General features: G+C 46.8%; 2 protein-coding genes across 2 annotated transcripts in view; both read right to left on the reverse strand.

The window, feature by feature from the left end:
* The window catches only part of TSPEAR (thrombospondin type laminin G domain and EAR repeats), a 93,305-nt gene that overhangs the window by 40,527 nt on the left and 26,112 nt on the right, over window positions 1-26,666 (reverse strand). Inside the window, exons 2-8 of the mRNA XM_049870963.1 lie at window positions 22,335-22,573; window positions 19,303-19,393; window positions 10,790-10,946; window positions 7,666-7,797; window positions 6,129-6,355; window positions 3,581-3,767; window positions 2,015-2,244 (exon numbers count right to left, since the gene is read on the reverse strand). Coding sequence (XP_049726920.1) covers window positions 2,015-2,244; window positions 3,581-3,767; window positions 6,129-6,355; window positions 7,666-7,797; window positions 10,790-10,946; window positions 19,303-19,393; window positions 22,335-22,573 — 1,263 coding nt within the window. The remainder of the gene's footprint in view (window positions 1-2,014; window positions 2,245-3,580; window positions 3,768-6,128; window positions 6,356-7,665; window positions 7,798-10,789; window positions 10,947-19,302; window positions 19,394-22,334; window positions 22,574-26,666) is intronic.
* LOC126061602 (keratin-associated protein 10-3-like) lies at window positions 24,180-24,857 on the reverse strand. Its single transcript, XM_049858252.1, has one exon. It carries the CDS (start codon window positions 24,855-24,857, stop codon window positions 24,180-24,182), a length of 678 nt encoding a protein of 225 aa, XP_049714209.1.

The raw sequence follows: 26,666 nt of genomic DNA on the forward strand, positions 1-26,666 counted from the left end.
TGTCTTTTATTTCAGAATACATCCCCATGTGCCTTCCTCCAGCTTATTCTAGATGAGATGTGTACTTATGGAACGAATGTTCTAGAAGGCTTTCAATTGCTTTAGTCACAGAGCCCTGCCTACCTTCTCCAGTAGGTGATTGTAGAGGCTGTTGGTAAACCCTGACTGCCCTCCCATTTTCTGAGGCCCCGACAGAACATGGGCTCAGGTATTGAACTTCTGTGGCAGCTGTCCCTGCTGGGCCCTTCTGGGCTGTGGGCACCACTGGGCAGGAGGGGAGCTGGTTTCCCACAGACAAGACCTCGGTCGTGGCCCCAGTGAGATATACTGCCTCGGGACATAGAGGAACCTCAAGACATTTCTGCTGGGCAGATAAGGGAAAAAATAGTAAGCAAATCAATGTTCTAGAAGAATACAAGAGAGAAAGGGGTTTCAAGTTGGCAGTGATGCCCTCCTGATTACAGTAGCATGGTGACAACAAGTAAAGTGGAGCTTTTCAGTCACCATTAGGAAACCAGTCGGATACAGCCTCGGAGCTATTTCCTCTGAAGAATCCAGGTGTATGCATATTGGGACAGCCAGCTCCACCCTCCGAGCCACAGTGCGGAGGTGAATTCTACCCCCTCCCCCCGCTACTCTGCACCTTGGCTTCCCCTTCGTGCCTGCCCAGAAGCCAGGTTCCTCAGTCCTCTCAGGCCTCATTCTCCACTGCACCCATGGGTCTGACACAGTTTGTGTCCAAATGCGTTGTGCTGTGAGTGCTACAGGTGGGCAGACAGACAGACAGCATCCTTCTCAAGGAAACAAGGTTGGTTGGCAACGTCTGTATCTCCCCATCCTTCTAAAGCTGAGGACCCAGAGTGCCCTTCCATGCCAACATTCCCCGGGCCTGCTGCTCAAACATCCTACCTTCTCATCACCTATGGTAACCAACAATCTCATCACACTTTCCTGAGACCAGGACAGCACAAGTGTGACTCACAGGGATGTCCCTGGGCCAACTCTGTCTCCATCTGTGGCAGGTGCTTAATAAATCCTCATCACCTCTTGACTCAAAGGTCAAGCCAGCATACAGTGACTGGGACCAGCTTAGAGACACTCTAAGTCTCCAGGTAGGGGCTCTGTTCCCTACCCTCGCCAACACCTGCCCCAGGTCAGAGCCCACTGCCCCTTCCCCTACAGAGTCAGAGGAGACCAAGGGAGCTCATCTAGAAGACACAGAGGGGCTGGAGCTCTCTCCAGTCCCCAGGAAGTCTGCTCTTGAGCCTGGTTCTGCTTAGGGAAACTCCATACCACTCAGCAGTACCAGAGGAGGGCACAGCCAGGGTATCCCTGACACCCCACCTCATTTCAGGGTGCCAAAGTTGTTCTTACCAATAACAGAGGCATGCCTCTGGAAACAGGGGCTCCATCTGAACTCAGTGTGATGGTTAATTTTGTGTGTCAACTTGGCTAGGGTATAGTTTCCAGTGATTTGGCAAAACACTAGTCTAGTTGTTGTTCCACAATGTACTCTAATGTAATATCATGTCATCACTTTCTATGGTGTAATCTAATGTAATCAATCATTCAGTTGACAGGAGAGCTTTCTTAGGATGTGGTCTGCCCTCAGACTATAAATAGATATTTTGGCAGAACTTATTCTCTCTCTAGACTCTGCACTCTTTCCATCACCTGCCCTACAGATCTTGGGATCTTGGGACACAGCCTGCAAAATATCTAGCCTTCCACCTGACCTACTAATTTTGTACTTGTCAGCCCCCACAATCCCATGAGCTAATCCCTTGAAGTAAATCTCTCTCTATATATATATAGTCACTATGAGTTGGAATTGACTTGATGGCACATAACAACATATACTTGAGACACCTGGAGAAGGAGCAGCATCTGGTGCCTAGTGAGGGGTGGGTCTGGGGCTGAGGGGCCAGAACTGGTGCTGGTCCTGGCTCTGGTTAGGTCTCTGGAGGTGTGGGATATTGGTAACAGATATGAGGTAAGAGTGATGGTTTCTCACCAGAAAAGACTGGAAGAGCTGGAAGGAACCGACGAGCCGGACATACAGGTGAGAGTACACCTTTGTGGAGGTGCCGTTGAACGTGTTGGCCACGGCCAGGAAGGAATAGGGCCCCACAGTGAAGAACTCCCAGTCATAGGCACCGGAGGTAGCGATGGTCTGGTTGGCCTCGAAGAGCCGGGTCTGTGGGTTCCACTTGTAGATGACACTGTCGATGTTGTGGTTGTCGCCTGGAAGCAAGGTGCCACAGTTAGGGGTGGGGAGGGACTCCTGTGGGGTGCACAGGGCTCCACCTGAGAGCCCTGCCCAGAGTCACCTCCTCCCCATCAAGTTCTCTGACCCTTCTGCTACCAGGCTGCTGGAAAATGTGGCCCACTCATGCCTGCAGTTGCCCCACACACCCTAATCTTGGTCCTCCAGCTCCACTGAAAGCTGGCCCCCTTCCAGAGACCCCACCTTCTTCCTCTGGGTCTTTGTAGGTGGTGCTCCTTGATGAAAACCTCCAGGGGCTCCCCTGCCTTCCAGGTGTCTCAGATCCTCCCACTGCTTTCCAGGCCCAGGAGGTGGGGCCCTGCCTGCCTTCCCCCACACCCCCCCCCCATAGCCCAGCACCTACCTTAGCTCCCACCCGCACCTCACAGACCAGTCTTTGTACACGCTATTCCTTTTGCCTGGAAGGACTCTCCCTGCACACGCTCTCTGGAAACCCCATGTTGGGACCACCTCTGTGGGAGCACTCACTCTGTGGGGAGCACCACTTGGAGGGCTCCTGGGCTCCCACCCCTGCCATGAGCTGGGTGGCTGGGGCCTGGCAGGCCCTAGACTCAGGTAAATGCCAGGCCATGAAGACACAAAGCGCTGGATCATAGATGCCCTCCTGGCTAGCTGCCACCACAAACCTAGGCCACCCCTCGGTCTTATAGGAAGGGAACAGGGGCTGAGAAAGGGTAGACTTAGGATGGCCACTCAGGGGCAGAACCTTCCCAGAGATCAGGTTTCCCAGCACCTCCTGAACCTCCCTGTCCACTGCACCTACGGGTATGGCACAGAGTTTGTGTCCAAATGCATGTGCAGTGGGCACCATGGGCAGACAGACAGACTGCATCCTTCTCAAGGAAACAAGGTCGGTTGGCAACATCTACATCTCCTTATCCTTCTGAAGCTGTGGAACCAGCATGCCCTTCCATGCCAACACACCTGGGCCTGCTGCTCAAACATCCTACCTTCTTCTCACCCATTGTCACCAGGCTCCACCAAGGGGAGTGGCAATCAGTTTGACACGAGGAGGGCATCGAATGGACAGTCTGTGCTGGGTGCTCCTGTGGGTGGGAACTGTACAGGACCTCAAATCTGTCTCCCTGGCTAGACAGGTAAGGGGAAAGTTATACCTGTGGTCACCTGTGTTCACACTTAGACCCAACTGTCAGGTAGTCCAAGTTGAGCCCAAGGAAATGAGCTGGGTGTGATTTATTACTATTTTTTAACGGGATAAAATTAACCCTGCAGTTCTGTTGTGCCCCGTGCCCTCAGTGGTTCTCTTCTGGGCCAAAGGCCACTCCTCCATACCTTCCCGGTGGTTGGCCACGGCCAGGAAGTGCTCCCCGTCCACCTGGAAGGCCTCCCAGTCACGGGCACTGTGGGTAGCGATCCTCTGGTATGGGGTGAACTTCAGCTTTTGGTGGCTCCATTTGTAAATGACAGAGAACTCCTGGCCCTTCTCATTTGGTTCAAAATTAGCTACAGCCAGGAAGATCTGGAAGAGAGCCAATAAGGACACTTGGACCTTCTGATCCGCGTGAGGGGCCTAGGGCAAAAGTTTTTCTGAATATCATCGTCTCTGTCCAATGAGATGGGAGCAGAGGCTGAGCCAGGGTCTATGGGCACAGGATATGTTTTTACAGTTGGGAAAGATGGAGATGTAGTGGGGTCAGCTGAGTGGCTAAGGCTCACTGAAGTTGTCACCTCTCCGTCATTAATGGATACGGGCATGTGCGCGGAGGCAGTACTGGCTCCTCAGATCTGTGAATGTCATTTATTGAAAACGAGTTGCTGTCAAGTTGACCCTGATTCATGGCAAGCTCCTGAGTGTCAGAGTAGAACGGCACTCCATAGGGTTTTCAACGGCTGATCTTTTGGAAGTAGATTGCGAGGCCTTTCTTCCGCGCCCCCTGGGTGGACTTCAACCTCCAACGTTTTGATTCACAGCCAAGCTTGTTAACCGTTTGCACCACAAGGATTCCAATTAAGATCCTTAAAATGTCTGTTTTCTTTAACCCCCTATTTCTACTTTCACCTCTATCTGAAAATTAAAAGCAAAAGCAAAAACAAAAAAACTCCAAATTCAGGGAAAGCTTTATGCTCAGGAGTGTTCATTGTAACCTGGATGGGTAGAAGAAGCATCTCGGTGACCTGCTCTCCACCAGGAAGGGTAACGGCTCATCGTGCAGTGCTGTGTCCTGATGATGGCTAGGGTGAAACATGGGAAGTGCCTTATGATGTAAAGTTAACAGGAGGCAAAACCACCCGGGTCATGTGACTATCACATGGAACCAGAAGCCTGGTGTGCAGTGCACGTTTGATGTGCCTGGTATTTGTGAACCGTGTACTTGCTTAGGCAGCAGGACAAAATATTTTCCCCTTGTTTTTCTGAATTTCTCCATTTTCATTTGCTATAAATGTATCTGTTTGTATAATGAAAAAATTAAAACACTTTAAAATTTCATCAACCATTAAAAAAAAAAGACCCGGAGTGGAAAGGGAAAGTGGGAGAGTGCTGACACAATGCAAGGATTGCAACCAAGATCACAAAACAATTTGCGCACAAACTTTTGAATGAGAAACTAATTTGCTCTGTAAACGTTCACCTAAAGTACAATGGAAAAAAAAAAAAAAGATGGGTTAAGGGATAGATAAAAAAAAAAAAAAAAAAATTTTTAAGGGATAGATAGATGAGATAAAGTATAATAAGAAATTAATAGTAGAATCTAAGTGGTTGGGCATGGATGTTCACTGAACTTTTTCAGTCTTGCTATATGTTTGACATTTTTCACAATATTGTAAAAAAAAAAAAAAAAAAGAGCTAGTCTTTTATTCAACCCGTTGGCCTTGGAACATGCCTGGGAAGGTGGTCAGCCACAGGCTACGGGAAAGCAGAGGTTTTTGTCTGTCTTGTTTGCTGTTTGGTGGCCTGGCTGGACTCAGCACTTATTCGCTAGGTGAATGAATGATTGGGAAGATAGGTGTAGGTTGATGTGGGGTGACAGGGTCTGCCTTTGGGATCCAATGGTGAAAAGGAGCAGGAAGGAGAGATTTGGTCCTCTCTGTCTTGATACTTATGAACCCCCTGGCCTCACACACTGCCTCCCTGCTGAACTCAGGCCCCTGTGGAAAGAGGGGCTGCCTTCGAGGGTCACATACACAAGGCCTCCTCAGGCCAGTCCCCCACCATCCACACTTGTAGCCCCTCCATTTGGCCTTTCCCATGGTGTGTCCCCAAAGCCTGTGCAGTGAGTAAAGGAAGAATCAGGAATGCAGACCTGTTTCCATTTTAAAATGATTTCTACATTGTTCGCTATGTGGACAAGTTTGTGGCCCAAGTAAAATTATCTCAATAGGTTTTTAGCTTAGTAACAACGGGTGGGAGTTCCTGGGTGATGCAAAGAGTTAATGAGCTCGGCTGCTAACTGAAAGGCTGGAGGTTCAAATCCACCCAGAGGTGCCTCAGAAGAAAGGCCTGGTAATCGACGTCCAAAAAATCAGTCACTGAGGATCCTGTGGAGCACAGTTCTGCTCACACACAGAGAATCACCTTGAGCCGGAATGGACTCGATGGCAACGGGCCGACGGCCAAAAATAAGGGGTATAAATGGAACCACAGAGCTGGATACTAGCTCGGAAATTATCTTGTCTTTACTTTCTCAAAGTCATATTCTGGGGATGAGGGACATAGCTAAATGCATATGACTTTGAATCCCTTTTAGGGCCGGAAAAAGATTTTGAAACCCTGAGAAATACTTTTACCTATAGAATCTACACGAGGAGCCCAAACCTTTGGACTCCTTATTGTTTCTTGGGTTTTTTACCAAGTTAAAAAGAATCGAGAATGCAGACTTGCCCTTTTCCCAATGGTGAAATGTCTCCAGGACTGCGCCTGGCGTGTGGGGATGTTCTGATAGGAAACGAACTTCCCATCGGTCCACTTGTAGATGGTGGAAGTGGTTTTCCGGTTGGCCGTTGCTACGAAGAGCCCCACCTTGGGGATGATGAAGACTTCGATGCCCAGGGTCTCTGAGTTCGTGAACAGCCTCTGGTGCTCCTCCACATAATCCAGTTTTTCTTTGGCTTGTTAGAGAAAAATCGTGACTCCGTTAACATTTCCCAAGAAGCCCAATCAATCCATCCTCTGGAGAGCACAATTCCCAGGGGCCCTACCCATGATTCCCAACACATTAGCATTAGTGTTGAGGTCAGTTTCACAAAGGGCCATTGGGCCTGGTGCTTCCTTTTACTTTTCCAAACCAGTTGCCATTGAGTTGACCCCCACTTATGGTGCCACCGTGTATGTCAGAGTACAACTGTGCTCTATAGCATTTTCAATAGCTGATTTCTGGAAGTAGATTGTTGGGTCTTTCTTCTGAGACACCTCTGGGTGAACTTGAACCTCTAAATTTTTGGTTAGCAGCCAAGCACGTTAATCGTTTGTCCCATCCAGGGGCTCTAGGAATCGAGTCAACGGCAACTGGTTTTTTTTACCCTCATAAACAAGGCCAAAGGGACACTGCTTGATGCTGCCATGAGTTTTGTGATCTGCAGAGCCCTTGATAATACTAAAAGGATGAAATTTACATGTCACATCCTGATTGAAGGATTTTCCAAAGCTCGTTGCTTCTATGAGAAGTTGTGCCCTAGATAAACTGAAAGAAAGTAGAGAGCAGACCATGAAAGTTCCCGTTAGGACTGTTTCCATTTCCTGTGGATAACCCATCAGGCACACTGATCACAGGTTTTACTTTCCTTTCCCACAAGTTGGAATAGAATTTTGAAATGTCTAGCTATAAGAATACTCCTAGGTCTTTGGCCTCATTGTAGCTTATCTATGACTTTGGACAGGAAGCGTGTGAGGAGAGGAGGCCGCTGGGCCACCCCTCAAGGGAAGCGCCCGTGTCCCCTGCTTTCTTCTGCCACGGTTTGGAAGTGGTACAGAGAGACTATAAGCCCCACTAGTCCATGAGTCATGCCAAGAAGGGCTAATGCTTCTAAATTAAACACACAGGTCTATCCACTGCTCCTGGTGTGTGTCATTTTCATCTTCTTTCAAGGAGGGTCACCCTTGCTGAAGAACACTCAGCTTTAGGAGTGACATACATACGTCCTGGCTTGCCTGAGATGGTCCTGGTTGATTTTGCTTTCCAGGTGTAATTACTGACAGTGCCCCCTTCCACTTTCAGAAAGATCTCAGCCTGGAAGACCTATCATGTGGTCATCCAGAGATGGCCCAGGACTCTGTATGTTTCAGTAGCCCACCTACCCTGCTGGGCCATCCCAGAGCTGCAGAGTGACAGAGGAAGTGTGGGTTAGGGTGCTGTGGGGTGTCAGAGCCCTAAACCCCAGGAGCCGCATGAGTCACCACCAAGACACCACCCCCACCTCACCTGCTAACACGGAGATCCACTGGCTGCCGACGCAGAGGTACAGCCCTTTCCGGCTGGCATCAAACCAGAATTGGGCTTCTTCCATTTGGGTACAGTGGGGCTGTGACCCCAGTGTCACCTTCACATCAGTTTCTGAGTGGAAGACCAGGGTAGATGAGTGCCCATTGCATACATGCTCCTTGGTGAAAGCCTGAGCTGGGGAGGGGGGCCCCATAAGCGTGGCTGTCCTGCCTTTGCTTTTGCCAGAACTGGAAGGATCCAACCCCTTCACGTCACAGACAGGAAAATGAGACGCAGAGAGTACAGCCACTTGCCCGGGTTGTCCTTGCACACAGAAACCATAATGCTTTGTCAACCTGAACCAGCTGCAACCAGTCTAGGTCAGCCCCAGGTGCTTCCACCTATAAGCCTTACTTAACTGGGACTTTCCAAACCCACATTCTCTAGAGACTTCATCATAGTAAAGCCAAGAACCCTGCACCTATTATGAAGGAAAGAAAGGACGTGTGGCCTGATCACAATCTGATCCTGGCTTTGAAAAGACCGCCTTTGCCTAAATGACATCTTTCCAGAACCTGTCCCTTTTTACCAGCTAACTCCTTCAAGCTTCTTATAAAAGGAGACCATTATCTTTCTCAAAAGGAGCCCTAGTGGCGCAGTGGTTAAGCACTCAGCTGCTAACCAAAAGGTTGTCAATTTGAGTCCACCCAGCTGCTTCACGGGAGAAAGACCTGATGATCTGCTTCGAGAAAGATGACAGCCAAGAAAACCTTTGGGGCAGTTCTGCAGTGTCACATGGGGTCCCTATGAGTTGGAATCAACGGCACCTAACAACGACAACATATTTCTCAAAATAAAGTCCTTGGTATCTTCTCTTGAGTGCCAGGCTTCCTTGCTGTAGCAATTTGGTTTACTCCCAAACAAAATCTGTTACAATTTTTATAACTGGACTCTAGAACCTGTCATTTAACAGCTTTATAAAAGGTGCTTGCCCCACCCTCCTGTCCATTCCCCAAAGGAATCGCTTCCTTTCCTTTTATCTTCGGTATACATCTCTTTTGAAAATTCAGTGATTGTTATCATTGTTCTTCTGTTCCCTCTCAATATCTGTAACTGATCATTTGAATGCACGAGTTTATTTAAACTTCAGGTTTTTTTTTTTCATTGTGCTTTAAGTGAAAGCTTACAAATCAAGTCAGTCTCTCATACAAAAATTTATATACACCTTGCTGTATACTCTTAGTTGCTCTCCCTCTAATGAGACAGCACACTCCTTCTCTCCACCCTGTATTCCCTGTGTCCATTCAGCCAGCTTCTGTCCCCTTCTGCCCTCTCATCTCCCTCTACACATCTATCAAGAACAATGATTAATCTGTGAAACGTTTCATAACATGGAGGAACCTGGAAGGCATTATGCTGAGTGAAATTAGTCAGTTGCAAAAGGACAAATATTGTATGAGACCACTATTATAAGATCTTGAGAAATAGTTTAAACTGAGAAGAAAACATTCTTTCGTGGTTATGAGAGGGGAGAGGGAGGGAGGGTGGGAGAGGGGCATTCGCTAGTTAGATAGTAGATAAGAACTACTTTAGGTGAAGGGAAAGAGCACACAATATAGGGGAGGTCAGCACCAGTGGACTAAACCAAAAGCAGTTTCCTGAAAAAACTAAAGTTCATTTTTTTTTTTAGTTCTGGGGCATTTTCACCCTGGTCCCTTCTGGTAATTATGAGTCCATTGAGGATCAGGCACAGCATTCTAATTATGTCACTGCATAATGTGACAAGGGGGGGCTGCACTCCAGCCTGGGCCTTCTCCCAGCTCCTGGCAGAAGTGAGGGACTGATCTAGCTCCCTCTCCCACCCCCTGGGCTCCTCTCAGGAACATCAGCCGAAACTACTACTCAGGAAAATGACGCGGTAAGGCCAGTGGGACCTTGGGGACTGGAAATGCCATTCCAGGATTAGAAAGTAAGGGTGGGCATGCTCAAAGTGGGGGCTCCACTGTGGGAAGGGTTGGGCTGCTTCCCCAACTCATGATGGGGGTGGGTGGGATGGGCAAAGGGTCACACTGGCGGGGGAATTTCAAATTCTCCATGATAGGGGCCGTAGTGGGTTAAATTGTGGCTCCCCCAAAAGATATGTCTACCCAAAACGTCAGAATGTGAACTCATTTGGAATAAATGTCTTTGCAGATATAATGAAAATCAGAATCTTGAGATGAGATCATCCTATGCTGAGTGTCCTTAGAAGAGACAAAAAAGGAGAAAACACAGAGATACCCAGAGGAGAGGCTATGGGAAGATGGAAGCCGAGATTGAAGAGATATAGCTACAGCCAAGACATGCCAAGGGTTGCTGGCAGCCGCCAGAAGTTGGGAGAGAGATATTGAAGGAATTTTGTCTCAGAATCTCCAGAAGGAGCCAGCCCTGCTGACACCTTGATTTTGGACTTCTAGCTTCCAGAACTGTGAAAGGATAAGTTACTGTTTTTTTAAGTCACAAGGTTGGGATAATTTATGGTGGAAGCCCCGGGAAACAAATACAGAGGGTGTGATTTAAATAAATGCAATCAGTATTATAACTTTATACTTGGAGAACACAAATATAAACAAAAGAACAATTAGAGAGGGAAACTGTCTGGGCTGCTGGGTGTCCACGGAAAGTAGAACTGGGCTCCCCACTCTGGGGCTGGGGACTAAGGTTTGAATGTCTGCAAAGAGGGGAATGGCCACCAAATGCTGCTCTGGGGGACAAAATAAGGAACTAGGTGGAGGTCAAGAGAAGGAGGACTTTACAGGATTAGTAGGGCCTGCAAACAGTCCAGGGGTCCTCAGGAAGGGCAAATATTCATCAGTGGCACTGTCCAAGCAGGAGTTGGGTAGCCGCCACCAGGACCTGCCAGAAGAAAAGGTAGGGCAACTCTAGTGCCTCTGATGGTACCACCTGCCTCCAAAAGGGCATGCTCTCTTGGCCAATTTTAGCAATTCCTCTTGTGTCATGGCCACAATGAAAGAAATGTATAGAAGAGGCTGAGGAGGTAAGCCCTTGTTTCTTACCCTCCACAGGCCAAGGCTCTTGGGGTGTCTACTGTCAACACGGAGGAGAGGGACTTAAGCCTACTAACCATAGGGATATTTTAGCACCTCGTTATCTTCTGGCTTCCATGTGAGGCTCTGTAGGATTGGAGGGATGGACAACACAACTAGCTCAGCGTTCCTGCTGGGGCACAGCTGGGAGGTGGCGTCAGAGCCAGGCAGCAGGACCAGCTGCCGCATCAGACCCTGGAGAAAGATAAGGACAGTGATTCAAACCCATGGCTGCTGGAGATGGGCCTGGTATCACTGCAGCATGGTCCATCTGGCCCCCCAAGGAAGGAGTGGATGGAGCTGAGGAGCCTAATTTTTTTTTTTTAAATAATTTTTATCCTGCTTTAAGTGGAAGTTTACAAATCAAGTCAGTCTCTCACACAAAAGTTTGCATACACCTTGCTACACACTCCCAATTACTCTCCCCCTAATGAGACAGCCCGCTGTCTCCCTCCACTCTCTCTTTTCGTGTCCATTTTGCCAGCTTCTAACCCCCTCCACCCTCTCATCTCCTGTCCAGGCAGGAGATGCCAACATAGTCTCAAGTGTCCACCTGATCCAAGAAGCTCACTCCTCACCAGCATCCCTCTCTAACCCATTGTCCAGTCCAATCCATGTCTGAAGAGTTGGCTTCAGGAATGGTTCCTGTCCTGGGCCAACAGAGGGTCTGGGGGCCATGACCACTGGGGTCCTTCTAGTCCTAGTCAGACCATTAAGTCTGGTCTTTTTATGTGAATTTGGGGTCTGCATCCCACTGTTCTTCTGCTCCCTCAGGGGTTCTCTGTTGTGTTCCCTGTCAGGGCAGTCATTGGTTGTAGCCAGGCACCATCTAGTTCTTCTGGTCTCAGGATGATGTAGTCTTAGGTTCATATGGCCCTTTCTGTCTCTTGGGTTCGTAATCGCCTTGTGTCCTTGGTGTTCTTCATTCTCCTTTGATCCAGGTGGGTTGAGACCAATCGATGCATCTTAGATGGCTGCTTGCTAGCGTTTAAGACCCCAGACGCCACTCTCCAAGGTGGGATGTAGAATGTTTTCTTAATAGATTTTATTATGCCGATTGACGTAGATTTCTCCTGAAACCATGGTCCCCAAACCCCTGCCCCTGCTACACTGGCCTTCGAAGCATTCAGTTTATTCAGGAAATTTCTTTGCTTTTGGTTGAGTCCAGTTGTGCTGACCTCCCCTGTATTGTGTGCTGTCTTTCCCTTCACCTAAAGTAGTTCTTATCTACTATCTCATTAGTGGATACCCCTCTCTCACCCTCCCTCCCCCCTCTCATAACCACAAAAGAATGTTTTCTTCTCAGTTGAAACTATTTCTCAAGTTCTTATAATAGTGTTCGTATACAATATTTGTCCTTTTGCGACTAATTTCACTCAGCATAATGCCTTCCAGGTTCCTCCATGTTATGAAATGCTTCATAGATTCCTCACTGTTCTTTATTGATGCGTAGTATTCCATTGTGTGAATATACCATAATTTATTTATCCATTCATCCATTGATGGGCACCTTGGTTGCTTCCATCTTTTTGCTTTTGTAAACAGTGCTGCAATAAACATGGGTGTGCATATATCTGTGTGTGTAAAGGCTCTCATTTCTCTAGGATATATTCCAAGGAGTGGGATTGCTGGATCGTATGGTAGTTCTATTTCTAGTTTTTCAAGGAAGCACCAAATCGATTTCCAAAGTGGTTGTACCATTTGTCATTCCCACCAGCAGTGTAGAAGTGTTCCAATCTCTCCACAGCCTCTCTAACATTTATTATTTTGTGTTTTTTTTGGATTAATGCCAGCCTTGTTGGAGTGAGATGAAATCTCATTGTAGGTTTGATCTGCATTTCTCTAATGGCTAATGATCGTGAACATTTCCTCATATATCTGTTAGCTACCTGAATGTCTTCTTCAGTGAAGTGTCTATTCGTATCTCTTGCCCATTTTTTAATTGGGTTATTTGTCTTTTTGTAGTTGAGTTTTTGCCCTATCATATAGATTTTAGAGATCAGGCGCTGGTGGGAAATACCATAGCTAAAAACTTTTTCCCAGTCTGTAGGTAGTCTTTTTACTCTTTTGGTGACGTCTTTGGATGTGCATAGGTGTTTTATTTTTAGGAGCTCCCAGTTATCTAGTTTTTCTTCTGCATTCTTAGTAATGTTTTGTATACTGTTTACGCCATGTATTAGGGCTTCTAATGTCCCTATTTTTCTTCCATGATCTTTATCGTTTTCAATTTTATATTTAGGTCTTTGATCCATTTTGAGCTCTTTTTGTGCATGGAGTGAGGTATGGGTCTTGTTTCATATTTTTGCAGATGGATATCCAGTTATGCCAGCACCATTTGTTAAAAAGACTGTGTTTTCCCCATTTAACTGTTTTAGGGCCTTTGACAAATATCAACTGCTCATATGTAGATGGATTTATGTCTGGATTCTCAATTCGGTTCCATTGGTCCATGTGTCTGTTGTTGTACCAGTACCAGGCTGTTTTGACTACTGTGGCGGTATAATAGGTTCTAAAATCAGGTAAAGTAAGGCCTCCCACTTTGTTCTTCTTTTTCAGTAATGCCTTATTTATCCGGGACCTCTTTCTCTTCCATATGAAGTTGGTGATTTGTTCCCCCATCTCATTAAAGAATATCCTTGGGATTTGGATCGGAATTGCATTAAGTGTATAGATGACTTTTGGTAGAACAGACATTTTTATAATGTTAAGTCTTCCTATCCATGAGCAAGGTACGTTTTTCCACTTATGTGAGTCTCTTTTGGTTTCCTGCAGAAGTGTACTGTAGTTTTCTTTGTGTAAGTCTTTTACATCTCTGGTAAGATTTATTCCTAAGTATTTAATCTTCTTGCGGGCTACTGTAAATGGCATTGATTTGGTGATTTCCTCTTCAATGTTCTTTTTATTGGTGTAGAGGAATCCAGCTGATTTCTGTATGTTTATCTTATATCCTGATACTCTGCTGAACTCTTCTATTAGTTTCAGTAGTTTTCTGGAGAATTCCTTAGGGTTTTCTGTGTTTAAGATCATGTCATCTGCAAATAGAGCTACTTTTACTTCTTCCCTGTCAATCTGGATGCCCTTTATTTCTTTATGTACCCTAATTGCTCTGGCTAGGACCTCCAATACAATGTTGAATAAGAGCGGTGATAAAGGGCATCCTTGTCTGGTTCCCGATCTCAGTGGGAATGCTTTCAGGCCTCTCTCCATTTAGGGTGATGTTGGCTGTTCGCTTTGTGTAAATGCCCTTTATTACGATGAGGAATTTACCTTCTATTCCTATTTTGATGAGAGCTTTTGTCATGAATCGGTGTTGAACTTTGTCAAATGCCTTTTCTGCATCAATTGATAAAATCCTGTGATTCTTGTCCTTTATTTTATTTATGTGGTGGATTACATTAATTGTTTTTCTAATGTTGAACCATCCCTGCATACCTCGTATGAATCCCATTTGGTCATAGTGAGTTATTTTTTTGATATGTTGTTGAATTCTATTGGCTAGAATTTTGTTGAGGGTTTTTGCGTCTACGTTCATGAGGGATATAGGTCTATAATTTTTTCTTGTGGTGTCTTTACCTGGTTTTGGTATCAGAGATATGGTGGCTTCATAGAATGAGTTTGGGAGTATTCCATCCTTTTCTATGCTCTGAAATACCTTTAGTAGTAGTGGTGTTAACTCTTCTCTGAAAGTTTGGTAGAACTCTGCAGTGAAGCCATCCGGACCAGGGCTTTTTTTTGGGGGGGGGTGGGGTGGGGAGTTTTTTGATTACCTTTTCAATCTCTTCTTTTGTTATGGGTCTATTTAGTTTTTCTATCTCTGTTTGTGTTAGTTTAGGTAGGTAGTGTGTTTCTAGGAATTCATCCATTTCTTCTAGGTTTTCAAATTTGTTAGGGTGCAATTTTTCATAGTATTCTGATATGATTCTTTTAATTTCAGTTGGGTCTGTTGTAATATCGCCCATCTAACTTCTTATTCAGGTTATTTGCGTACTCTCCTGTTTTTCTTTTGTCAGCTTGGCCAGTGGTTTTTCGATTTTGTTGATTTTTTCAAAGAACCAGCTTTTGGTCATGTTAATTCTTTAATTTTTATTCTGTTTTCTATTTCATTTAGTTCTGCTCTAATTTTTATTATTTGTTTTCTTCTGGTGCCTGTGGGTTTCTTTTGTTGCTCTCTTTCTATTTGTTCAAGTTGTTAGGCATAATTATTTTATTTTGGCCCTTTCTTCTTTTTGGTTGTGTGCATTTATTGATATAAATCAGCCTCTGAGCACAGCTTTCGCTGTGTCCCAAAGGTTCTGATAGGAAGTGTTTTCATTCGCATTGGATTCTATGAATTCCTTTATTCCATCCTTAATGTCTTCTCTAATCCAGTCTTTTTTGAGCAGGGTATTGTTCAGTTTCCAAGTGTTTGATTTCTTTTCTCTGCTTTTCCTGGTATTGATTTCCACTTTTATGGCCTTATTGTCAGAGAAGATGCTTTGTAATATTTCAGTGTTTTAGATTCTGGTTCCATGCGCACTAGAAAAGAAAGTATAGTTGGTTGCTGTCGGGTGGAGTGTTCTGTATATGTCTATGAGGTCAAGTTGGTTGATTGTGGCATTTAGATCTTCCGTGTCTTTATTGAGCTTCTTTCTGGCTGTCCCGTCCTTCACTGAAAGTGGTGTGTTGAAGTCTCCTACTATTATTGTGGAGCTGTCTATCTCACTTTTCAATGCTGATAGAGTTTGTTTTATAAATCTTGCAGCCCTGTCATTGGGTGCATAAATATTTAATATGGTTATATCCTCTTGGTGTATTGCCCTTTAATCACTATATAGTGTCCTTCCTTGTCCTTTCTGATGGATTTAACTTTAAAGCCTATTTTGTCAGAAATTATTACTGCCACTCCTGCTCTTTTTTGATTGTTGTTTGCTTGATATATTGTTTTCCATCCTTTGAGTTTATTTTGCTTGTGTCTCTAAGTCTAAGGTGTGTCTCTTGTAGGCAGCATATGGACGGATCTTGGTTTTTAATCCATTCTGCCACTCTCTGTCTCTTTATTGGTGCATTTAGTCCATTTACATTCAGGGTAATTATGGATAGGTATGAATTTAGTGCTATCATTTTGACGTCTTTTTTTGTGTTGTTGACAGTTTCTTTTTCCCACTTAATTTTATGTGCTGAGTAGATTTTCTTTATATAGTGTCCTTTCCTCATATTTGTTGTTGTTGATTTTGTTTCCACTGAGTCTCTATTTTTTTCCTTGTATTTTATTTTGATGAGTAGGATAGTTTGTCTCCTTTGTAGTTACCTTATTGTTTACCCCTATTTTTCTAAATTTAAGCCTAAATTTTATTTCTTTGCATCGCCGTATCTTCCTCTCCGTATGGAAGGTGTATGATTACATTTCTTGGTCACTCTTTATTATTTTAATGTTATCTGCTTTTATATAATAATATTGCTGTTACCCTGTTTTGAGCCTTTTTTTTTTTTTTTAATAATCTTGCTTTGTTTTTTTGGATTTCCCTGTCTGGGTTGACTTCTGGTTGCTCGGCCCAGTGCTCTAGTCTTGGTTTGATACCTGGTATTATTGAATTTCTAACCAAAGAACTCCCTTTAGTATTTCTTGTACTTTTGGTTTGGTTTTTACCAATTCCCTAAACTTGTGTTTATCTGGAAATGTCTTAACTTCACCTTCATATTTAAGAGACAGTTTTGATGGATATATGATTCTTGGCTGGCAATTTTTTTCCTTCATTTTTTTAAATATGTCATCCCATTGCCTTCTTGCCTGCATGGTTTCTGCCGAGTAGTCCGAGCTTATTCTTATTAGCTCTCCTTTGTAGGTGACTTTTCGTTTATCCCTCACTGCTCTTATAATTCTCTCTTTATCTTTGGTTTTGGCAAGTTTGATTACAATATGTCTTGGTGATTTTCTTTTAAGATCTACCTTATGTGGAGTTCAGTGAGCATCTTGGATAGATATCTGCTCATCTTTCACAATATCGGGGAAGTTTTCTGCCAACAAATCTTCAAAAATTCTCTCTGTATTTTCTGTTATCCCTTTCTGTTCTAGTACTCCAATCACTTGTAGGTTATTTCTCTTGATAGAGTCCCCCATGATTCTTAGGTTTCTTCATTTTTTTTTTTAATTCTTTCATCTGATTTTTCTTCAAATATATTAGTGCCAAGTGATTTATCTTCAAGTTCAGAAATTCTAGCTTCTACTTGCTCAGTTCTGCTCCTCTGATGTTCTATTGAGTTGTCTAATTCTGTAATTTTATTGTTAATCTTCTGAATTTCTGATTGCTGTCTCTCTATGGATTTTTTCCAGCTTATTAAATTTTTCATTGTGTTCCTGATTAATCTTTCTAATTTTTTCAATTGCTTTATCTGTGTATTTCTTGGCTTGTTCTGTGTATTGTCTCATTTCCTTCCTGATGTCTTGAAGGGTTCTGTATATTAAACGCTTGTATTCTGGCTCTGGTAATTCCAGGAATGCACTTTCATCTAGAAGATCCCTGGATTCTTTGTTCTGAGAGCCTGTTGACGTGATCATGGTCTGTTTCTTTATGTGACTTGATATTGACTGTTGTCTCTGAGCCATCTATAAGTTATTGTATTAGTTTATGCTCCTTACTGTGTTGTAGCTTCTTGCTTTGTTTTGTTTTGGTATACCCATATGGGTTGTTTGAGTGAGCTAGCTTGATTATTTTCACCTTTGGAGCTCTGACATCCTGTCCCCAGATGGCTAGAGCTGTTATCAGGTATATCAGTCTAGGACTCCATTCAGTTTTCTTGTATGAATTCAGCTCAGGTTTCCAGGTAGCTGATCATCAAGTGTGTGGTACAGTCTCTGTCCTACAGTCTTAGAGGGGTAGGGATGATTGGCGTATATACCAGTATCTGATTGCTGGCAGGGGGTCATGCTCTGAACAAGGCAGGAGGCTGAGAACCAACCTCCGAGTGTCTCTGAGGAAAACACGTCCCTGTTCCCTAGAGAGTGCAGGTGTGTGTGTTCTGCAGATGGACCATGGGCACCCAAAGTTTTTGGTTGTAAGGACTAGGAGGTACCAGTTATCTTTGGACCCCTGTCGCGGGTGGCTGGGTGACCTGAGTGGAGCTACCAGTCCTTAGGTCCCTGATATGGGTAGGCGAGGACCTTGTTTAATAGGCAAAGCAATGTCAAACATCAAACACCCACCTCTCTACCACACAGCTGAAATGGTTGGAGTTTGCAAACAAGGGTCTATTCTCCCGAAATAGGCCCACACAGGTTCATGCAGAAGGGAAAGGTGCTCAAAGTCCACGGACGGTTTATGCCTGGACAGGAGCTGTTTCTGTCCTGAGCTCCCCTGGTTAGTGGAGCTAGCAAATTTTTTTTTCCCCCAATTGCAAATTTTTTCCTTCCCCAAGGCCGGGAGGATGGCTCTAGGTGCTCAACAGTGCCTGTCTCAGGCCCAGGGAATTCAGCCGCTAAAGCTGGCTTGGGCGGGGGGGGGGGGGGGTGGTGTGTGGTAAAATATATGCAAGTACTTAGCTTTTGCTGAGAACTTTGTTCCTCTCTGGTTCTGGAGGTGTGAGCAGGGTGTGTGGCTGGCTGCTTCTCCCTGAGGAAACTGCGGCCGAATGCTAGTACTAGCCCACTGCTGCTGCTCAAGGAATGGTGCGGGAGGGCTCCCTGCAATTCAGGTCCTGTAACTCCTCTTGACTTCTGAACGGTCTCTTCCTCCCCCTGCCCCTCAGTTCATTTTCTAAGCTTGCCTTTGAAGCTCAGGGCTCCCAGCTTGTCACAAACATGCTCGTTTCACTTGTTTTTTTGGGTCTTTGTTGTAAAGAGGGCTCGCTGGAAGCATCTGTCTATTCCTCCACCTTGGTTCCACCTCCCCTAATATTCTTTAGAGCTAGGATCTAGGATCATCCATCCATCCGTCCGTCTGTCCATCCATCCGTCCGTCTGTCCTTCCATCCACCCCTCCATCTACCCACCCACCCACCCATCCATCCATCTGTCCGTCCAAACATGCTATCGATGAATATTCACAAAATGCCTGCCATGTATCAGGCATAGTTCTAGGCACTGGGATATGGCAGAGAACAGAAGTCCCTACCATCACGAGGCTTGCACTCTAGGGGGAGAGTCAAGCAAAAAGCAAACACAAGAGAATACATAGCTCGTAAAGGCAGTGGTCAGTGCTGTGAAGAAACAACCAAGCAAGGAAAGGGGCCTGAGAGGGCTGGAGTGAGGAATGCCATTTTATCAGAGCAGTGGGGGAAGGCCTCCATGATAAGTGGGCATTTGTGCAGGGACCAGAGGGAGGAAGGGAGTGAGTTATGGCAATTGTAGAGAAGTGGATTCCAGGAGGCAGGAGCAACACCTGAAAAAGCCCCATGGTATGCACCAGCCTGGCGCGTATCTGGAACGGCATCAAACCCTTCCTTTCCCCCACTTCCGTCTGGCACATGCAGTGATCTGTTAAAGTGAAACATCGTGACAGCAGGACTGTGGTGAATGTGTTCCCTGTGAGTTCTGATGTTTGAAGGACTCTGGGGGGGCAGCCTCATCTGTACTCACGGTGAACAGGCCTTTTGTCCTCCTCCGGCTGCCAATGAAGAACTGGGCTCCTTGCACAGACAGGGTGGCTGGGAAGGGTATGTCAGCAGTTCTGAAAATATTGGAGGATGGTTTTAGGGCCACAGTGGAGCAGGGCTGCACCCTATTTGCTATAGAAAGAGAGGGAGCAAGCATTGCATGAGGGTCATCTGCAAAAGGACAGTGAGAGACCTTCAGTGGCTCTCCATCATGGTCGTCTTGAGCTGCTGCCATGGGGGCTGTCGAGGGCTCTCCATCATGGTGGCCTTGAGCTGCTGCCATGGGGGCTGGCAATACCACTTGCACAGGTTCCTCCAGCAGGCCCACTGTACACTGAGTACCAGCATGGACCGTGGGGAGGGATGGTGAAAGCACTTGCTGGTGACCGGGAGGGTGTCCAGAAGCAGCAGCTCAGGTAGGGTCTTGATGTGTGAGTGGACACTGAACTCTGGAATGGGGTAAGAGGGCAGCATCCCCGCTGGAGGGAAAGGTGTGGTGGGAGTCTCTGGTGTGGTGGGAAAGTGTGGTGCTGGCCTCAGGGCTCTCTAGGCCGCCATACTGCCATGCCCTTTTCATAGCACCTGCTCCTCTGAGTCTTTTGTTATCTGGCAGCAGCTGCCCATGGCATGGATAGCTCCTGACATGCTGGTTTGGAACACCCATCCTCTGCTCACAGTGCTGCCTCTTGGCACACAGGCCTCCTGCCCACCCAAGCCCTGGGGTGCCCCTTCCACAGTGGCCTGTGAGGCCCATAAAGGTTGAGAGGATGTGTTCTGCCAGCCAAGCTGCCTTGACTATGCCCATTCTGGGCCCCAGCATCCAGACTTCCCACAGAGGTATTCTTGTGGCCAGGTGGGTGACCGACCCCCATCAGGAGGCATTTCCTGAGGGACCACATGGTGCCTGTGGTCACAGCCTGACCAACTGACACCAAGGGGACAGAGGGAGGTCTCAGGGGCATTTCATGTGTCCACTTGGCTAGACTTTGGTGCCCAGTTGTTTAGTCAAACACTAGTCTTGATGTTGCTATGAAGCCATTTACATATGATTAACATTTAAAAAGCTACCACCTGTCTGTCAGTTTGTTGTACTGTGGTGGCTTGTGTGTTGCTGTGATGCTACGAGCTATGCACCAGTATTTCAAATACCAGCAGGGTCACCCATGGTGGACAAGTTTCAGTGGAGCTTCCAGGCTAAAACAGACTAGGAAAAAAGGCCTGGCAATCTACTTCCTAAAATTAGCCAATGATAACCCTATGGATCACAAAAGAACATTGTCCAATATAGTGCTGGAAGAGGAGCCCTCTAGACGGGAAGGCACTCAGAATACACCGTGTCTGCCTCAGTGCCTACCAACGATCATGAAGATGGCACAAGACCAGGCCATGCTTCATTCTGTTGTACATGCGATTACCACAAATTAGAGCTGACAGCTAACAACAGCATCAAAAGCAGTTGGCCTTAAGTAAAGCAAATTACTCTCTATAATGTGGGTGGACCTCATCCAATCAGTTGAGGCCTTAAGAGCAAAAAGGGAGGTTTCCCAGAGAGAAAGGATTCTGCCTCCAGACTACAAATTCTAACTCTGAAAGTCATATTTGAAATAAGAGTAGATTTAATATAAACGGAATCTGCTGCAATTAAGAAGAAAGAACCACCATCCCACTCAGCAAAGATAAAACCTGAGGGCTGGGAATGGTTGTCTTCAAATGGCCAGGCTGCGGGGACTTCACTGTTCCCTGACCACACTGATTCACTTTCAGGTCATAGAAACCAAACAAACAAACAAACCCTATTGCTGTCAAGCGACCCTATAGGACAGAGTAGAACTGCTCCATAGGGTTTCCAAGGAGCACCTGGTAGATTCCAATTGCCGACCTTTTGGTTAGCAGCTGAACCATTAACCACTATGCCACCAGGGTTTCCATAGAAGCCAGGTGACAGCAAAGCTGAGAAGTGAACTCAGGCTTCCAAATGTCCCCGGTTGTGTCAAAACTACAAAGGAAGACTGCACATGTATTTGGGTTCCTGGTGAGTATTCACTCCCTCATCACAGATAAATAAAATGAGTCTCAGGGAGTTTCAGTCAGGAGCTCAAAGTCACAAAGCAAGGCCTGGGCCTCCAGTCCGCTCTTTCCGATCCCCGGCCCAAGTTCTTTAGGGTTTGCCTCTGCTGCTTCATAACGATGATGGCAGGGTCTCTAGAGTGCACACTCACCTACCCACCCCACCCTCATCAAGCCTCCTTGGCCATTTCTAGAAACCAGGAGAGTTGCTCAGAAGGAAAATCTCTACCTGGCTTCAAGCCAAGGAATCTGTTTTGCAGCGGGCTTTGTTATTTAATACATGGAGGTGCATAAAACAGCTAGATATGACCCATAGCATGTGTTTTATGAATGCTCAGTTACGCTCATCCTATGGTGCGCCCAGCCTGGGTTCTGTATTTCAGCCCAAACTTCAGAGCCCAGCCGGATTGAAAGTCTCCTTCAGTTCTTGGGCGATGTGTTCTGCATTCCTGCGACCTGAACCACACCCGCTGCGGCCCTGCCAGAGGGCAGGGATGGCATCTGAACTCGTGGATTACCTCTTGGCCCCAATTACAAGTTCTGTGAACCTGACCTGGTTAAAAGGTTTAAAAAGGCTCCCTGGGTAGTGCTAATGGTTAGCACTGGGCTATTAACTGAAGGGTTAGCAGTTAGAATTCACCTAGAGGTGCCTCAGAATCTACTTCTGAAAAATAAGCCATTGAAAACCCTATGGAGCACAGTTCTGCTCTGTAACACATGGGGTCACTGCCAGTCAGAATCGACTCAATGGTAATGAGTTTGGTTTTCCTTTTGGGGGGTGGGAAGAGGAGTGTGATGGGGACTTTGCTCAATGCCAGGTGGACCGAGGACAGCACTCTGGGCTGGGTGGGCCCGGACAGAGAGCACGGAGGCCATGGACCTGCCCTGCATTGTCGGGCAGTATCACACAGAGCCCATGTGACCCTCCCTGGCACACCTGGTACCTACATGTCCATGGGAAGGCCACAGTCCACGGTGAGGGAGAAGGATCCTTCGGACACCGCCAAGACCAGTGTGTGCCACCGGCTGTCCGTCAGTGCCAGATTCCGGAAGGACACGCGGATCTGCCAGGCCCCAGAGGCGCCCTCGCTGAGGAAGAGGAAGTGGAGCTTGCTGGCCGAGTACCGCAGCCCCAGCAGCAGCACGCCTCTCTCCTCGGCCACCACTGTGAGCAGGTACTCGTTCTTCTGCAAGAAAGGGACAGGAGGCTGGGGAGGGCAGGGCCACAGGGCACAGCCAACAGTGAGCGCTGACAGAAATCCAAGGCACCACCACCACCCGCCATGACCATGACTCCAAACAATGGCAGGCCCCACTGCTCTGAAAAATGGCCTTGTTATGGATTGAATTTCGTCTCCCCAAAAGATATGTGCAAGTCCTAACTCCTGGTACCTGTAGATATGACCTTATGTGGAAATGGGGCTTTTCTTTTTTGATGTTCATGAGGACATACCACAGTGGGGTGGGTTCTCAACCTCATTTCCTTCTGAGTGGTGTCTGATAAAAAGAGTAGAACAGACATAGACAGGGAGAAGGGAGACACGTTGTGAGGATCCAGCGGGGCTACCCACAAGGATGGAACTGACACGGCTGAGACCCTGATTTGAACTTTTAGCCTCCAGAATGGTGAGACAGTAAATTCCTATTTAATCACCATGTGTGGTATTTATGTTATAGCAGTACCAGGAGACTAAGGCAGCTACGCTTCCTATTGGATTATATACAGTAGATACTTTATTATACTCAATGGCCATTTAAGTTCTACCAATTCCTTGTCTACCACCTGAAAAGGGTAAAATTTAAACCGAGTACACCTAAAGCATAAAGCAGATGTTACATAGTTATAGAGCATAACTTTTTTTTTTCAGCAAGTCTCCCCCAATGTAAAACTATAAGCCAGATTCGATGCCACTATTTTTCTAAACAAATTGAAAACCTCCCAGGGCTTTCCTGTTTAATTTAATGCCTGATTCAGCAATGTCCACTGGCCCAGCTGGGTCCATATGCCCCTGGCTGTCCTGGGAGCCGAGGGGACAGACGTGGCCTTTTGGTTTCTGTGGTGGGAGGTGGCCACCTGGGCCTCACGGTGAGGGAGAAGAGGAACTCCCCGAAGGGCCCCGGTTGGGAATTCCGGATGTTGGGCAAGGGGCTTGGAAGCTGCAAGCAACACTGTGAGGATGTGGTCCTTCCAGTGAGGGCCCAGAGAATTAGGTGACCCCACAGGACAGGTGAGGGAGCTGGGAAGGGGAGCTGATTCCCATTCAGTAGCATCATGGAATGGGGTTTCCCCAAGGCTCACCGTGTTCACGCTTTGGGGCACAGGGGGGCCAAGTGGGCCCTGAGCCTTCCTGGGTGGGGCTTGAGTCTCAGGGACCCTTCCAGAGAAGTTGGCATCTGCCCTGTGATTTCCGAGGTACATCATGCACTCGAACAATAACCATGTCAGGGGGAGACTAACATCTGGTCTAAACCGTGTCTGCCCGTCCTGAGAATCTGAAGGCAGGAAAGAGAACCAGCTGTTCAGGGTGAGTTTATTCAAGTGCCCAGTGAGGTGCAGACAGGTTGGAAGTGAAAGCCATGTGACATGACTGGAAGGAGAGAAAGGGGACTCCAGAAGGCAGGTGGAGGCAGAGACTTAGGAAGAGTGAGCCTGAGGGTTTCCAGGAGGTCAGGTGGCAAAGGTTGCATCACGACTGTGGAGATATAGGGGGTGCTCCATCCTCAGGAGGGAAAGGGTGTCAGCACAGCCAGGGTGGGGCCTGGATCCCAGCTGGCCCTGGGGGGAGTGCCTGGTCAGCAGCAGAACTTCTGGCTGGATGAGGGGCCACAGCAGGCTGGGTGGGGGCACACAGGGCGGCAGAGCAGGGACACACAGGAGGAGGTGGGAACACAGCAGGAGGAGGTGGGCACACAGCAGGCAGGCTTGCACACAGGGCGGCAGATGAGGGACATGCTGGAGGAGGGTCTGCAGCAGAAGGAGGGACAGGGGGTGGCCCCACAGCAGACGTGGACACAGCAGATGGGCTTACAGCAGACGGTCTTACAGCAGACAGGCACGCAGCAGGTCTGCTGGCAGGGGGAGGGAGGGCAGCATGCAGGCTGGCAGCTAGACTGCTGGCAGCAGGAGGGTTTGCAGGAGCTGATGCAGACTGATTGGCAGGGGCTGGACCCACAGGCCGCCTGGCAGCAGGGGCTGGACACACAGCTCACGGGGATGCAGACGAGGGTCGGGCAGGGAGCTGGGGCACAGCAGGAGGTCTGGCAGCAGGTGGGGGCACAGGTGGGCTGGCAGCAAGTAGAGGTGCAGCAGGGTGGCTCACAGCAGCTCTCAGGGCAGTCGTCCATCTCCCAGGAGGAGCAGGTATAAGCGCTGGGCAGGCAGACTCGGCTGCCATAGCTCCTGTCACTGGAGCAGACGGACATGGTGGACACGGCTGGAGCGCAGTTCCCGGAGCAGCAGGCGTCAGCCATGGTGGGGGTGGGAGGAGGTGAGCTGGGAGGAGGGTGTGAGTCAGTGACTGAGTGTGTGAGTGTGTGAGGAACTCTGGGCTACCAGGGCTTTTATATCCCTCTTTGGCTTGTGTTGTTCTGACAAGAGGCTCAACAAGCCTTCCCTTCCTTGTTATTGTTAGAACCTGTGTTGGAAGCCCTCATTAGTGCTGCTGTATTTATAGAAAAGAGGTTGCTTAGCCTGTAAAACTTCTCGTTGTGGCTGAAAACTCTGTTGACCTCACAAAGGGGGGAGAACGTGCTCCTGGAGCCCCTGCCTGCGTGTAGCCTGCCCTGCTTGCTCTGTTCTCTCCAAGCGACTCGTTCTCTGTAATGTTGCAGAGCTGTTGTTGTTAGGTGTCATCGAGTCGGCTCCGACTCATAGCGACTCCACGTACGACAGAACGAAACACTGCCCGGCCCTGCGCCATCCTCACAATCACTATGCTTGAGCCCATCGTTGCAGCCACTGTGTCAATCCACCTCGTTGAGGGTCTTCCTCTTTTCTGCTGACCCTGTACTCTGCCAAGCATCATGTCCTTCTCCAGGGACTGATCCCTCCTGACAACATGTCCAAAGTATGTAAGATGCAGTCTCGCCATCCTTGCTTCTAAGGAGCATTCTGGCTGTACTTCTTCCAGTACAGATTTCGTTCTTCTTTATTAATTCTTTGAGGTGTACAGTTCTAGGAATTTTGACGGATGCAGAACACCCTGTACACTCCCCAATACCACTGAGAAGAATTCCTTCACCCCCCTGCCCCCCCATATTCCTTTGTGTTTCCCCATTGTAGCAGCTCCTCTGCCCATCCAGGATCTCTGGCAATCACTGACACTCCATGGCTATAATTTTGTCTTTTCTGGAATTTCATATAAATGGAATCATACAGTAGAATGCCTTTTAGGTCTGGTTTCTTTCACTTAGAAAAATGCATTTGAGATTCACCCATGTTGCTATGGACATCAATAGTTTATTTTTTTACTGCTGAATAGTATTCCATAGTATATTCACCACAGTTGCTTGATCCATTCAGTGTACGAAGAACATTTTGGCTGTGTCCTGTTTTCAGGAATTTTGAACAAAGCTGCTACACGCATTGTACACAGGTTTCTACATGATAATAAGTTCTCCTATTTCTTGGCTAAAAGCCTGCGAGTGGGATTGCTGGGTCATGTGATAAGTGAATGTTTAACTTGATAGGAAACTGCAAAACTATTTTCCAAAATGGCTGTACCGTTTTGCATTTCCATCAGCAATGTATAGAAGTTCTAGTTTTTATATACCCTTGCCAGTACTTGATGTTGTGAGGTTTTGTCTTTTTTTTTTTTTTTAATAATTTTAGGCTTTCTAATAGGTATCTTGTTATAATTTTAGTTTGTATATATGACTACAGATATATTGATTATCTTTTATTGTTGTTAGGTGCCATCGAATCAGTTCTGACTCATAGCTACTTTATGTACAACAGAATGAAACACTGCTGGGTCCTGTGCCATTCTCACAGTTGTTGCTATGCTTGAGCCCACTGTTGCAGCCACTGTGTCAGTCCACCTCATTGAGGGTCTTCCTCTTTTTTGCTGACCTCTACTTTGCCAAACATGATATCCTTTTCCAGGGACTGATCCTTCCTGATTAACATGTCCAAAGTATATGAGATGTAGTCTCGCCATTCTTGCTTCTAAGGAGCATTCTGGATGTACTTTTTTCAAGACAGATGTGTTCGTTCTTTTGGAAGTCCAGGGTATACTCAATATTCTTCGCCAACACCGTGATTCAAAGGCATCAATTCTT

This window comes from Elephas maximus, chromosome 2, assembly GCF_024166365.1.
Source record: "Elephas maximus indicus isolate mEleMax1 chromosome 2, mEleMax1 primary haplotype, whole genome shotgun sequence".
Taxonomy (NCBI): domain Eukaryota; kingdom Metazoa; phylum Chordata; class Mammalia; order Proboscidea; family Elephantidae; genus Elephas; species Elephas maximus.

Coding starts and splice junctions, on each gene's coding strand:
- LOC126061602 (XM_049858252.1), bottom strand. CDS start 24,857: ATGGCTGACGCCTGCTGCTCCGGGAACTGCGCTCCAGCCGTGTCCACC.